The sequence below is a fragment of the Sitophilus oryzae genome, unplaced genomic scaffold (assembly GCF_002938485.1).
Source record: "Sitophilus oryzae breed Bouriz unplaced genomic scaffold, Soryzae_2.0 scaffold_1189_pilon_pilon, whole genome shotgun sequence".
NCBI classification, from domain to species: domain Eukaryota; kingdom Metazoa; phylum Arthropoda; class Insecta; order Coleoptera; family Curculionidae; genus Sitophilus; species Sitophilus oryzae.
This window is the reverse complement of record NW_022145825.1, coordinates 602,558-617,615: the sequence shown is the minus strand read 5'-3', so window position 1 is coordinate 617,615 and position 15,058 is coordinate 602,558. Positions and strand designations below refer to the sequence as shown.

At 31.8% G+C, this 15,058-nt stretch overlaps 1 protein-coding gene across 1 annotated transcript; it reads right to left on the bottom strand.

Moving 5' to 3' along the window:
* Positions 1-1,122: 1,122 nt before the first annotated feature.
* On the bottom strand, positions 1,123-7,455 carry LOC115891623. The gene is made up of 4 exons (XM_030912138.1): positions 7,177-7,455; positions 1,967-2,161; positions 1,454-1,527; positions 1,123-1,371 (listed from the first exon to the last, which is right to left on the bottom strand). Exons 1-4 carry the CDS (start codon positions 7,286-7,288, stop codon positions 1,222-1,224), a joined length of 531 nt encoding a protein of 176 aa, XP_030767998.1. The 5' UTR covers positions 7,289-7,455; the 3' UTR covers positions 1,123-1,221.
* Between the last annotated feature and the right edge of the window lie 7,603 nt (positions 7,456-15,058).

Sequence of the window (15,058 nt, the reverse complement as noted above, 5' to 3'; positions counted from 1 at the left end):
AAAAAAAGGGGTCAAAAATGGCTATAAAATGAAGATCGCTGTAATTTTATATATAAAATTATATGGGGACTGTCATCGATCGTCATTTCCAAGCCAACTCGACACCGTTTTTTTTTTCGATCATACGGTACTTCTTCAAACAAATAAAATAATATACTTTACTCTATCATTGACATACTCTGTACAATTTTATTTAAAAATATACTCTAAGCTCTAAAATATAAAGAAATATTAAATAAAAATATCGTCAACGTCTGGATCATTCCTTAAGTTATTGAAAAAACTTAGTGTAGAATTGGCATTAATTTTTCTATTTATTTGACACAGTGCGCTTGAGAAATGTTTAAAAGTTGGCTATGGAATGCTTTGCCTGTCAAGACTACAGAAAAAAAGATTGTTTATAAGTTTTCAATACATTTGAACTATTTTGTGTATTTTTATGATTACACAAGTGGCATTTTATACGGTGTGTTGATTTAAAAAGTGCTTTTATTTGGTGCTCATGGAACTTTTGTATTGAAATCTATTATTTCTCTGGCATTTAATGTAAGTACTATCGTTTTCTTTATATTTATCATCTTATGGGAGTTTTGTAATTTATATTCTCTTTGTTTTATGTTGATTTAAACTTATAAAAATAATATCTTCAAATCAATAAATTAATACCTAATTGTACATGAAGATATTCAAATAAATTTATTGTTTCAAATACACCTGTGGAAAATCCTTACAAACATAACTTATTGACTATAATTCCGTATAGTCAATTAAGTTGCTAATTATAGTTAATGAGAAAAATCCGGTATTGTGCATATAGAAAATATTGTTTAGCCAGGACGATGTATTGGAGTATAAGAAAATAGAAATAAATAGTAGGGCTTGGAGATCCTATAAATTACAATTCTATACAAGGCGAGTCAAAGAAATTTCTAAAGAAATAAACTTAAATACTTAGAGTTTGCTCTGATGGGTTGCTAACTGGTTAATCAACATAAACTTATGAAAGTTATGGTGGTTCAAAAGTAACCAAGTAGTTATTAAATAATTAATTGGAAAATCAAAATTTCATGATTTTTAAAACATCTTTTTTTACACCATTTCAATGACACCCTGTATACATTATATATTTTCTATTTTTCTGCTATAAAAACACACACAAAATTTTATTATAACTATTTGTAATTTACAAGTATTTTAAAAGTATATAACACAATGTAGCATTCAGTATAACTTAGGATTACATGCTTTGTATCTTTGTAACCATCCTACTCCTGCTTCACTTCTGTTCAGTGGCGGATGACACTGGTATCCACCGTTGAAGTTGATCATCATGTAGTCATCACAGTCGGTGACACCGTCATTATTACAATCCTAAAAAAAGGTTCCAATAATAATCGTATTTATTATCGTTCTTTTTTTATGTAGAGTAAATAGGTCAAAAAATGGTAGATACCCTTCCGTATTTAGCTATGTAGTTTAGTACTATTCTTTGGGCACATTGGTATGATAAGGCACAGTCTTCGTAAGCTAAAAATAAAAACAAATCAAGTTTATTTATACAGGGGCCGGCAATAATGCGTCGGACATCTGTGTAGCTACTAGAATAAAAAACTTCAAAACTACATCAAATTAAATACCACAGCAATTTTTTACTCATTACTCATACGAGTTGTAACTTTGAAAAAAATGGACCAATTTTGTTGATTTTTTTATTTTTGTTGATACTTTTTTGAGCCATCCTAATTTTTTTTCCTGAAATACATCTTAGTACATACTATAGGTTTGTACTTACACAAAATTACCAAGTTTTTTATTCTATGAGCTACAGATGACCGACATACTAATCCCAGACCCTGTATACAGAACGGAACTAAGAATTCAATTTATTTTTTCGTGTTTAATCAGGTTTAATCAGAAAATTACGCAAATCAACACTAGAACACTTTATTTTTTGTGTTTCGTGTACCTCCTGCCCGTTCTTTGTCATCATCAGGTAGGGTGACCTCACTGGCGTCCTTCCAATAAATTTTGCTGATTTTATAGGGGCCGCAATAGCCTTTCACGCAACCCCTGGTCAAGTCACATTCTGTGGCCACGTGGCACAAACACCTCATGCACTGGCGATGCAAATTTGGCAGTCTCAAAAGTGGTTCTAGAAATTCTGCAAATGGATAAATTGTTACAAAACAATGTTTTTTTTTCACGTTACAGAATAACATCACAAAATGCCAGTCTGTAGTAAACAGTTTTTCTGTCAATTTATCGAACTATACAGTATACAGGGTGTTACAACTATGGCAGCATATTCTGCAGATAAAAATAAGCAAAAAAAATCGTATAAATATATGTCCTAAAATGCTTAGTTTCGAAGATACAGGGTGTAGAACTTTCGTTTTTATTTCGACTTTTTTCCAAATAATTTGTGAAGTAACGTCAATATTTGGATGAAAATTGGTGTTGAGAGTTTTTTGACAAGAGAGATTTTGATGTCGATATGACTCCTATTCTTTGAATAAGAAGACTAAGGAAGGAGCATATCAAAAATCTTAGGTACACCGCGATGGGCCTCAAATATGGCCGACTTAAATTCCGGTTTATCAGTGTCGTTCTAGTTTTATTTAAAAAATGTAAAACTATGATGTAGGGTAGACGTGGGGTAGACTCAATAATTTGTTGTTTTATTTTACGTTGTGAATAAATGTTGGTAGTTATTAAAATTGTTATAAAAATATATAATTCTAATAAAAATAGATAAGTTATAATAAGTATTTATTAACATAAACATCCGATACACTATTAAAGCAGGTAAGTCAAATTAACGTATCTAAATTCTTTGACATCTAATCGCAACAAACTATTTTAGAGTCTTTTTCGATAAATCGCGATAGTGTCACTGTTAATTTAAGTTCTGCCACAATTTCCATCTAGATTTACTACACGTATGTTTATACAACTATCAGTAGTAGAATAAATAATAAATAACATAAAATAAGCTCCGTAAAGACTGACAAATCCACAAAATTTCAAATCAAATTCAAATGTGTCAAATGAATCGTCAAACAGAACTCTCAAGGATCCCCACCCTAGAGTGCTTTTTCCGCCCACCATGCATGAATACATGGATAGCATTATGCTCATAGATTTAGTAAGAACAGATATAACATTTTGCATTTTAACCCGATCAAACAATCGGAGGTTGACGACGTACTGTAAAAACCAACTGAGATAGAGAAGGCGATATTGCCACATATCAAATTTGCGCCTATCTACTTAATTTGATTTGCAGAAAAGGTGACTTTAAAATCTTCACCGGATATCAATAAATCTCAATTTCTTAATTAAATTAATAGTTTATTTTTAAAGAAGCATGCGTAATAATATGTTATTAACCAGAGGATATATTATATGCATTACTATTAAAGGACAGTTTATTAATGTGCTGAAACGTCTAGAACTATTGGCAACGTCGCTGCTAGTCTTCCAGAATGAAATGAGCCGTCCGTCCCACCAACCCTCGCGACGGCCCTTGGTCCGTTATAGCGTACTACGTTTAGCTTACGATGTGTTTGAAGTCGGAATCAAGACCGAAGTGAACTTTTCAGTGTTTTTCAGTAGTTTTTGTTTTTGTTTAACGTACTTTTGAATCTGCGAATTTTCATTATGGTACGACAGTGTCAAGTGTGTGGAAAAATATGCTCAAATTACCCGAATTTGTCTTTTCACAGGTACCTAGGTATTGTTTTTTCCGCCGTAATTGTACATAGGCGTCCCACAAGGGAGCCTCTCACAATAATTTCTAATTAGGTATATTTGTTGAATTTTGATCTATTAAATCAAGAACGTAGTAGCCGGTAGTTGATTATAATTCGTCTCAATTACAAACTGTTGTAGATCATAACAAATTTGGATATAAACATTGCATTTGAAGCTTTATTATAAGAAAGCGACATTTTTTTGATCTCTTAAAATTGCGTCATATTTTTGATCATTATGGTATACGATATTCTAAAGGAATTTTGCTCAACAAATAAACAAAGGTGTTTACCCGACCTTTTTACATTTTATTGCTTTACAGCGCTTTCAGATGAAGCAAGTACCATGAGTTTATATGAACAATTTCACATGGGCGCGTATGTCTGTCCGACGGAGTTCGTCCGACGGCTATCTTAAAAAAAACACGACGGACGGTCCGTCGCGGACGAAAGTCAATTGTTTAATTTTATGTTGTTTACAGTAAACAGTTTTAAAAATTATTTGAATTTAGAATTTTGGGAGGGCTTTAAGAGAGGGTATTTCTAAAGTTGCCACCGTTGTGCAAAGTAGAAAAAGGACATTGTACTATGAAACAAAAGGATGAGTGGTGGGTAAAACTAAAACCTAAACTATCATTTGAGATTAAACGGGAAGTTCTAAATAATGTTGCCTATTCTAAACAAGAAAAATTTATTTATAAGTTAACATCTCTAATTAAATTTGGACGAAAAGAATATTTCTGTTTGTTATAGGTAATTTTTCTCAGGAAAATACATAAACAAAAAATGACTTTTTAAGTCAAAAAAAGTCAAAAGGACAAGTTATTCCAAAAAAGGACTGTCCTTTTCAAAAAAGGACAGGTGGCAACCCTAGGTATTTCTGGAATGGAAATTTAATGTCAAATCTATAACTATATTTTGAAAATATGTTCCGGCCACCTATGTTTCAACAAAGACAAATTTTTAGACAAATTAATTTTAGACAAAAATGTCTAAAATGTGCTTTACCATTGCCTCCATATTCTAAAAAAAATGGAAGAAAAGTTACCAACCATTTAAACCTAATATAGAACTGTTTCGGCATCTTGAGTCACCCTGTAAAAATTCAAGTAACTAAAAGTTTATATAGAAGTAACTGATAAATATTTATATTCTTTAAACTGTTTCAGTTTTAAATTGAAAATCGACGTTGGAGCGATTTTCGAAAACTACTAACGTTTCAACACAAGTATATGTGGGATATTAATTATATTATTATATTAGACCTTATAACAAAAGTCATCTGAAAGTGTTAATGTAATATATTAATATGAAGTAAAAATTTTACTAATTACTTTACTTTTACTTTACTAATTAAATTCGTTCCAAAATGATACGCCACTGGCCATTAGAACAATCCAAATGCGCCTAGTTGCCGGGGTCGGAAATTTTAGATTTCTCTGTCTCTTCTGTCCTTGTTTGACACATTGGAATGTTTGATACACTACCAACGAGTATTTATGAATGAGATGTTCGGTCTATCTTTATAATGTCTTTGATTATGCTCCTTCCTAAGTCTTCTTTTTCAAAGCTCCTATTAGTAGCGGGGCGCCACCTACATGTGTCTTAACTATTTTGAAAAATAATACATTTTTTTGTCCCTACCTGTATAAAACTACTTCGTGAAAAAATATGCATTTCCGTGACTTTTACGTAAAAATGTCTTGGTAAAAATCGCTACGAGCAACCGTTCTCAAGATATTTAAAATGGAAATAGTCAATACATATGTCATTATTGACAAAAATAAACATGTTGGGTATATATAATAGATATAGTTATTTATATATATGGGTGCCACTTAACTTGATATAGAAATTTATTCATTACGCTGTGTTTGTCATAATGTGAATCAACCTCCACTAATTTTTCGGAGTATTCCATCATCAGGTGAGCTTGGGCAGATCCACAAAATGACAACCACAGCGTAGAGATATTAATTCCGACTTGTCGGAAAGTGTCGGTTAGATATTAAGTCCCGAACGGGAGATAGCGGCCTGCGCGCAATGGTAGTACTTTCGTACCACCGAGGCGATATACCTATACTGCCAGAAATTTGTTTTCTATTTTATAATTTGGCTTGCCTGAAAAAAAGCCTTTACCATCTTTTTACTATCGATAGTTTCCCTCGGTGGTACGAAAGTACTACCATTGCACGCAGGCCGCTATCTCCCGTTCGGGACTGAATATCTAACCGACACTTTCCGACAAGTCGGAATTAACTATCTCTGCGCTGTGGTTGTCATTTTGTGGATCTGCCCAAACTCACCTGATGATGGAGTAGGGCTCCGAAACCGGTAGTGAGAGCAGGTTGATCCACATGATGACAAACACAGCGTAGAATTAAATTTCTATATCAGCAGTTAAGTGGCAAGAACCCATATATAATTTTATTATATACCTATACTGCAAGAAATTTGTTTTCTATTTTATAATAGTTATTTGACCGAAATAATAAATTTGGGAAATTTGATTTTTTTTTAAATTAATCATAAATTTTTCTTCGAAAAAATGATTATAAAACAATTTCTCTTGAATTTTTAGCTCAAAAAAATTTCAAATTTATGATTTCATTCTAATAATTATTTAGTCAACATGTTTAATTCATGCCAATGATGACATAAATCGACAAAATATCAAGAGACAACTTTTAAGCAGCATTAACCTGCTTACACTATTCCGCTAACAAGAAAAAAAAAAGTCAGTGGCGTACATATGTTTTTTAGAAAATTATTCTGATGATTGATATTCGGTGATAACCCATATGCACGTCCCTGGTTAATATGTCGACACTTTTTTAACTTTAAAATATGTCGCATTTAGAATAACTTTTACCTGTGCTTTTACCCTCAAAATTTTATTCATAACGTTGAAAGTACTTGGAAGAAAAACTTTATAATAAATCAAGCTACGAAACAAAGCAGAATAGGACCTATGTCGATATGAAAAATAAATCTTTTATTAATTTTTACGTGAGGAATCTCCCCACGAGATAAGGCACATATTTTTTTAAACACCCCGTATATGCTATATTGTTTTCGTCTCCTTCTCATCTTTTCTGAAACGCCTCGTATGTATGTATAGAGTATAGACAAAGGTATATATGTAGATATCTGTTTCAGTAACGAAATATCCAGTCTTATTGTTTTCAGAAATATAGCTGCACGCGCGCGCGTGTTATAATTATTCTAATTTAATAATATTTAACCTTTTGCATTTCTAGAAAAATTCGTGTTTATCTATCGATTCGTACGTAGGTATAGAAATATTTTTTAACTAATTAAAATCAAATCAAAAACAGGCTTCTCTAAATACCAACCGCTTGTTATCGATCTAATTTCCGATTTGAAGAATTATACAAAATAATGTCGTTTTAATATGGCTCACCTTCACAGAGACTCTCGCGACCTTGGCTCACTATCAGAACGAGGAAAACCAGCAGAATTTTCTTCATTTCCACCAATAACACGAGGTGACGAACGAATAACAGTCCGAGCATAAGCGTAAGCGAGCAACATTGCAACCAATGTGGAATAAACAGAAAACTAACATTTTCTACGTATAAAGTAAGTAGATGCAATTAATTGGTATTGAAGCGAGACAACAAAAAGGAAGATGCCAGTCGATCTGGTTTTACCAGAACATCATCATCGGGTCTTGGTGAAATAACTGATAAAATGCGCTAGGCTATTTTTTAAAATGTTTTACTTCTTTTGGGGTTTTCAATGCCGTTGTTTCTATTTTTAACATTCGTATAATATTTAGTTGCTGTTTTGGAATTTCTTGTGTTTTTATTTATGAAGAAATCTGATAACCTCTGACTTATCCAATCTATATTAATATATAAAAATCCTTAAGTGACTGACATACTGATTAATCATAATCCTGCTCAAACCACTCAACGTAAGAAGCTCAATTTTGGCATACAGGTTGATTCTAGGGTGTAGAGGTTCGATTAGAAGGGATTTTTCGAAATTCCAGTTCCAAGAGGGTGGAACCACTCCTCAAATATTACAATATTTTTTATTTAAAAAACGGTCAAGGTTCCGAAAAAAACGCTTAAACACGTATATTTTATTTTGTTTTTTTACATATTTTAAGATTTTTTAAAAATGTATACAGAGTGTTTTGAAAAATCTGGTCATTGATTAATCACGATCCTGCTTAAAGCGCTTGACGTAAAAAGCTGATTTTTGACAAACAGATTAACTTTAGGGTGTAGAGGTTCGATAAGAAGGGATTTTTCGAAACTCGAATTCTAAGGGGGTGAAACTATCTCTCAAATATTAAAATATTTTTTATTTAAAAACCGGTGAGTTTTTCGGAAAAACTCTTAAACACGTATATTTTATTTTGTTGTTTTACATATTTTAAGATTTTTTATAAATTTATACAGGGTGTTTTATAAAATATGACCATTGAGTAATCACGATTATGCTTAAACTGCTTGACGCTTAAAGCTGATTTTTGGCAAACGGATTGACTGTGGGGTGTAGAGGTTCGATAAGGAGGGGTTTGCCGAATCTCAAATTCCAAGAGGGTGAAAACGCCCATCAAATATTACAATATTTCTTATTTAAAAAACGGTTAGTCTTTCGGGAAAACGCTTGGACAAGCATAATTTATTTGGTTTTTTTACATATTTTAAAATTTTTTAAAAAATCATACAGGGTGTTCCAAAAAGTTGGGTAATTTCTTAACCACGATTCTGCTTAAACTGCTTGACGTAAAAAGCTTATTTTTGGCAAACGGATTTTTTGAAAGTCAAATTCCAACGAGATGAAACTCAAATATTACAAAGTTATATAATAATATCGCCATATTGTTTTTTCTCATGCTGACATAAATGTGAGAAAATTTTATCCAGTTTGTATGTTAATGGAAATTCTTGCTTTGCTTTATCATCACCATTACAAATGATTAATTTGACGCGAACGAAGTCGCTGGTACACGCTAGTACTGTAAATACTAAAATTAGTAAAGATCTATAGGTTTGTATTAATTTTCAGGTATGTAGTAGTTCTTATAGGCCCAGTATCTTTGAGCCTAGTAAAACAACTCGAGCAACATGTTGCTCAAATGTTGCCGACGTGAAACACAAGACCAAATTACCAGTTTGTAGAAAGATGTCTAGCAGCAGCGTGGAAAAAATCCTAGCCATTGAAGATGAAGACATACTCATGTACAGGGTGTTCCATTTTGGTTGAATTCATATGGTATCTCCGTTATTAGTAAAGATATGAGGATGCGGTTTGCACCAACCTGTCCCACTTTTTTGTCAAATGGAAGATTCCCTTTCCAGGTTACGGATGTAGTCTTCCAGGTTCTTAAGCTCTGCTTGACGTTGGTTTCCACTTAGGAAGCAAGGACTAATAGTACGAGAGCTAGTAACGTCGAAAAAACAAGTATTTTAAGACGTCTGGCTCTTTGATATATCTTTTACTATGCTCTCTAGAACAGCATGCGGCCCGTCTGGCTGCCGGTAAACGTTGCGTTCCCTACTGCGCATTAAAAGAAGATCCTATATTTTCATTAGTCATTTAAATTCTAGTATTAAATATTAATCGAACATGTCTCCATAGAGTTCGAATCCGGTTCAGGGCAAATATTTTTTATTTTATTTTCGTTTATATTCTGATAGTAAAGTATTAAATATTTGTTTTTTTAATTATCGGAATTATTTAATACTTTACTATCAGAATATAAACGAAAATAAAATAAAAAACTCTTTGACCTGACCCAGATTTGAACTCTGAATTATCGGTTCGTGGTCGGAAACTCTACGCACTGCACTATGGAGTCATGTTTGATTTATATTCAATACTAGAATTTATAGGACTAAATTAATAAAAAATATAGGATCTTCTCCCGATGCGCAGTAGTGAACGCAACGTTTACCGGCAGCCAGACGGACCGCATGCTGTTCCAGAGAGCATAGTAAAAGATATATCAAAGAGCCAGACGTCTTAAAATACTTTCTCGAAAACATTGCTTAGAGTCTAAGCTGGGATTTAAAAAAACACAATTCTAAAATGTCGACGTATCTTTATTTATTCAAATAACACTTCTAACAGAGGTATCCAAAATAAAATTATTTTATACACGTTCATAATCAGTTCCTTTTAGATTTTAGTTTGTATGCCTCTTTTATTTTATTTTTCTTTCTTTGCTTTGTCCATTGAATTTAAAATTTCGTTCAAAAATCGAACGAAGGACCTATAAACTAATTTTAACATTTTAATTTTTTTTCTACAGGCATCTTACGGCTTTTACCACTACTCTATTCTACGTATTATTTATTTATTTTTCTTATTTTATTGCCAACAAGTTTTTTAATTCAACGGGTAAAAGTTTTTAAAAGAGACATTTTTACAATAAAATCATTTGGTATTATAATTTAAAAAAGTTATTTTAGTGTCTAGTCTAATGCCGGGTCCAGACCAAGCAGACAAAACAACGACAAGACAGAAACATTCATATTTTACGACAAAATTGCGACAAATCCAATACATTCTGCGACATTTTTGTCTCATTTTTGTTTTGTTTGAAAATTCGGAGACTTTTCAATGTCCCGTCTCGAGTCGGTAAAGATCAAATAAGTGTCTATTGTTTTGTTCGTATATTTTACAAGTTGTCGACGCAATGTGGATAGCCTGTGCTAGCAACAGTAGGAGACCAGTGAAATCACACATGGTTGATAAAACTCATTCGCAACAACTAAACTTTTGACTTTGTTGTATTTTTGTCCTTGCGGTGTGAACAATTGGTCTCAAGTTTGTCTTGCCAGAATTCCCCATTTTTTGTCGCAAGTTTGTCTTGTTTTTGTCTCATGTATATGTACTACCTTTGATTGAAGAAATAAGTTTTCCCAATTCTTTCAATCAACGGTACCACCAAAACATCATTTTACTACCAAGCGACTGCCAATAGTGTCAATGACTGCGAAGAAAACTGCCTATGTCTGCCATATAATAATGCCAACGAGTTAAGCCCAATACTCACACTTCGCTCCTTCGTCCCTTCCTCACGTTACTTCCCTTCCTCACTTCACTTCGTTCCTTCGTCCCTTCGCTTGCTTCCTTCGTCCATTCGATGCTTGGAAATTAGTCGATTATGCAACAACACACTACAAAATATATTTGATATAGCAGAGCTACATGTTTATTACGAAATATCTAGTAACCTCTAAAGTTTTTATTATAAAACCACAGATAACATAAGTATGTGTTATCTGTGATAAAACGGCAATTCTTTATCGTGTCAAAAATAAAAATTGAATTTTAATAATATAATTTTTTTAATAAATCCGAATATTTCAGTATCATGTACAAGGTATATCAGTATGAATGTACAAGGCGAGTCAACAATAGAGTAAAGTTTATTATGTCATTTATATCGAAACTATGAAATATGACATACTAATTAAACGTTGATGTCAATCCCCATTTCTTCAGATATTTTTGTAAAGGCATAAAATGCACATTATTTCTATTTTTTTATTTTTGTCGCTAGGATTACATAAATATGGACATGTATTTCTTCACAAATATGAAAAGAATATTGTCTTTTCCTTCCATTTTTAAGACTATTGTGTGTGATATCTATTTTTATATCGACTGGCGATTGCTAGATGTACAGGGTGTCCCGTTTTTATGTGTTTTATGGCGTTTCTGGTTTATGAGTAGAGATATAAATATGCCGTTTTCACATCATTGTTCTACTTATTATGAAACTAAATATGCTATATATATACACACAGATTTATCCTAGCCGTCTTAGTTCAAATTTATTTCTTATTTCTTTCTTTTATACTTTTTATTTTTTAATTAGTAGAAATTTTTCCATTGTTCGATAACCTTTGTATCTCGATAATCTTATAACTTATCGAAAAAGTGAAAAGGGTCAGTGATTGGCGGTGGGTAAGTACCCAATTTGTAGATAAATAAAATCTGTGCATATGTATATACCTGTACATTTAGATGAACATCCTAATTTTATAAAAGGAGTTTTCGACGACCGCATGGTAAATACCCGGTATAATACCGGGAACAGGAATATACCAATATATTAGGTTAGGTTAGGTTAGGTTCCTGATATTACTGGTATATTTCTGGTATTATACCGGATATTTATTATGCGGTCGTTGGAAATACCTTTTATAAAATTCGACTGTTCATCTAAATGTACAGGTATATTACCGGATACCCTGATTTTGTTTTTTTCTTCAGCCTATTGAGTACTTACCCACCGCCCGTGTCTCGTTTTTCAGGTAGAATACAGTGACGAAACTAGTTCTTCGTTAGGAGGTGTCTATTTCGAAAAATGACTCAAACTCATGTTCTTTTTTTTTTAAACATGACAATTTATATTCTATTTTTATTTTATTTGCCTTGTTATGAGCTTTCTAAAATTATAATACCTATATCTATACTTATTTATTTAGGTACTGCTAAACTGCTAAACGGCTATTATTTGATTTAACTTAATTTTATCAGATAATTTTTATCAGATTTTTTAATCGTGATATTATGATAAACTACACGGAAACTGAACTTGTTCTGCTTTTAAATAACATGCCAATAACCAACATTTTACGTCGAATAAATTAGTTGATTGTTTTGATTACCTAATTTAAACCGGCCGACTATGTAATAAAGTTAAATAATGCATTTTTACCCCGTTTATGAAAATAAGTATTTTAGAGAGCCCGTAACAAGGAAAATAAAATAATATACAAAACGTCTCTTTTTTTTAAATAAAAGTCATATTTAAAAAAGACAGATTCCAACGAAGAACTCGTTACGTCACGGCATTCTACGTGAAAAACTGTACATAACACCGTCTTCACCTTTTCGATAAGTTATGATACAAAAGGGATCGAAAAATGCAATAATTTCAGATTCGCCCTGTATTTTAGGAAGTAAGAGAGCTAGGACATATCTATATGTAGCATCTTTAGTTTCATAAAAAAGTAACATCGTAATTTTCGTTTCATAAAAAAGTAACATCGAAAATTGGACAACATGTACAGACGTATCAGGAAATATCCTGCCAAATCAAGAAATCAACTACGAATGAAATCTAAGATCGATTTATATATTTTAATATTTTTTTGCGTTCGTGATAATTCCTTTGCTACTTCGTCCAAAAACCGACAGTACGGGGAAGGAGCGTTTTGAGGAAGTAAACGGACGAAGGAGCGTTTTGACGAAGGAACGAAGGAACACACAGTCGCATAAAATCGACAATTTCCCATAGTAAATATATGATTTTTGGATGAAGGGACGCGAGGAAGGAACGAAGTGAAGTAGCGAAGTGTGAGTATAGGGCTTTACTTGACTCGTGACAACACTGATTATAAACACAAATAAAAAAAACTTTTAAAAATATTTTTCTTCAACTTAAAATCATTACAAAATTGAATAGTCTAAATTTAAAATGTTTTTTTGATACTTAAGATATGTTCAGAGTTCTAAGTCCTAGTCTATAGTTCCTTTACAGTAAATTGACTTATAATCTACGAACTAACACTAACCTACGCATTTTTTATTTATCCATATGAATATTATTGTTTGTTACATTATTAGTTTTTTACTAATTTTAAAAACGCCTTATTACAAAAAATTACAACCGTTTTTTTCTTTTTACAACTTTGCTTGTTAAAACTACCATTGGTTTGTTCAAGATTTACTCATTATTCTGATTCTTTTTTTAGAATTCTGTCATTTAATGTTGAAATTGCAAATTGACATTCTTTGAAGCAGAATTGGCACTCCGTGTAGGGTTACTTTCATATTTCACAGCCCAGTGAAATAAGCAAACATAGAGAGACGACCCTAACGACAACAAAAATTCGTGAGATGAGTAAATCAGGAAAAATTAATATTTAAAAAAAAACTCTCCCTTATATGGACGATGTTATATCAGTTTCTAGTCTTTTATTCCGTTTGTGGTGTCAAAAAACGATGTATCTTTATTTTTTTTTTGTACTGAAATGTGCTGAGAATGAATTTTTGATTTTCGGTTTCAACAGCTGAGAGAAGATAAAAAGAATAAGGATATGAAGAATTAAAAATAACTTTTCTTATGATAATATCATACGATCGAAAAAAAAACTGCGTCAAAGTAGGCTGGGGAATGATAATCGACGATAATTTTGGTGAGGTCAAGCCCTAGACATCATTACTCTTCTTCATTTGTTAATGGCGCTTACTACCAGTTGGCTGTTTATTTTTATATCAAGTAAAAATAACTTTTTTGGAAATAGATTTTTGTGTTTGGACACGTTCTATCCTTTGTGTTAATTTTGACAAATTTTACGTCAATTTTTAGTAAGTGATGTCTAGAGATTGACCACGTCAGACGTCTTAAAATACTTGTTTATCCGACGTTGCTAGCTCTCGTACTATTAGATTTAACACAAAATTTATAATTCAAAATCCACTGCTGAATATTTTTATATTATTATAAACGTTTTGAAGCAGATAATTTAAATATGTACTGTTTTAAAGAAACTCGAATTATTTTAAGGAAGTTTTTATAAAGTTTGAAGAGTACTTCTATACTGTTTGTGATGTTAAAGTTTACAGAATATAGTAAACTTTGGTATAATGGTCTAGAATTAGTTACGAGTAAATATTAGGTAAATATTGAAATGGAATTAATTGACTAAAAAAATACATATTCCTAACAAAACCAAATTTGGGCATACCTAACTTATAAACTGTAGTATAACCACAGTCTATTCGTAACCAGCCTGTCGGCTTATGATCATTCGCATAAAATTATTGTGTTTCTTTAAGATATTAGCTTATGCATTGAAGGTTCGTTTAAAAAAACTATCGAGACTGGCGTGAAACTATTCTGACCAACTGATAATGAATAAACTGTGACGTAATTAGTATCACAGATAACATATAATACTATGTTATCTGTGCTAGTATACAATTATTCATATCTATAAAGGCAGTGTAGTGAGTATAATAATTCATTTGGAATGAATATGTATTATGCTGTATTTATATTTCATGCCTTTGTAACATTACATATTTATTTTATTCAAAAATCAGTAAAAGTAAAAATGTTACACAGAAAAGAGACCTCCGGGTATGGTATATTCTGTATTCAAGAAGGTCTATAATGTTATCCAGGTATTCATGCATGAGATACTGAATCGACATCATAAACATAGATAAATGAAACAAGTTTAGATTGGAAAGTGTCCATAAGGACAATGTAAACACTATTTGGCGCTATTTTTGCAACGGTC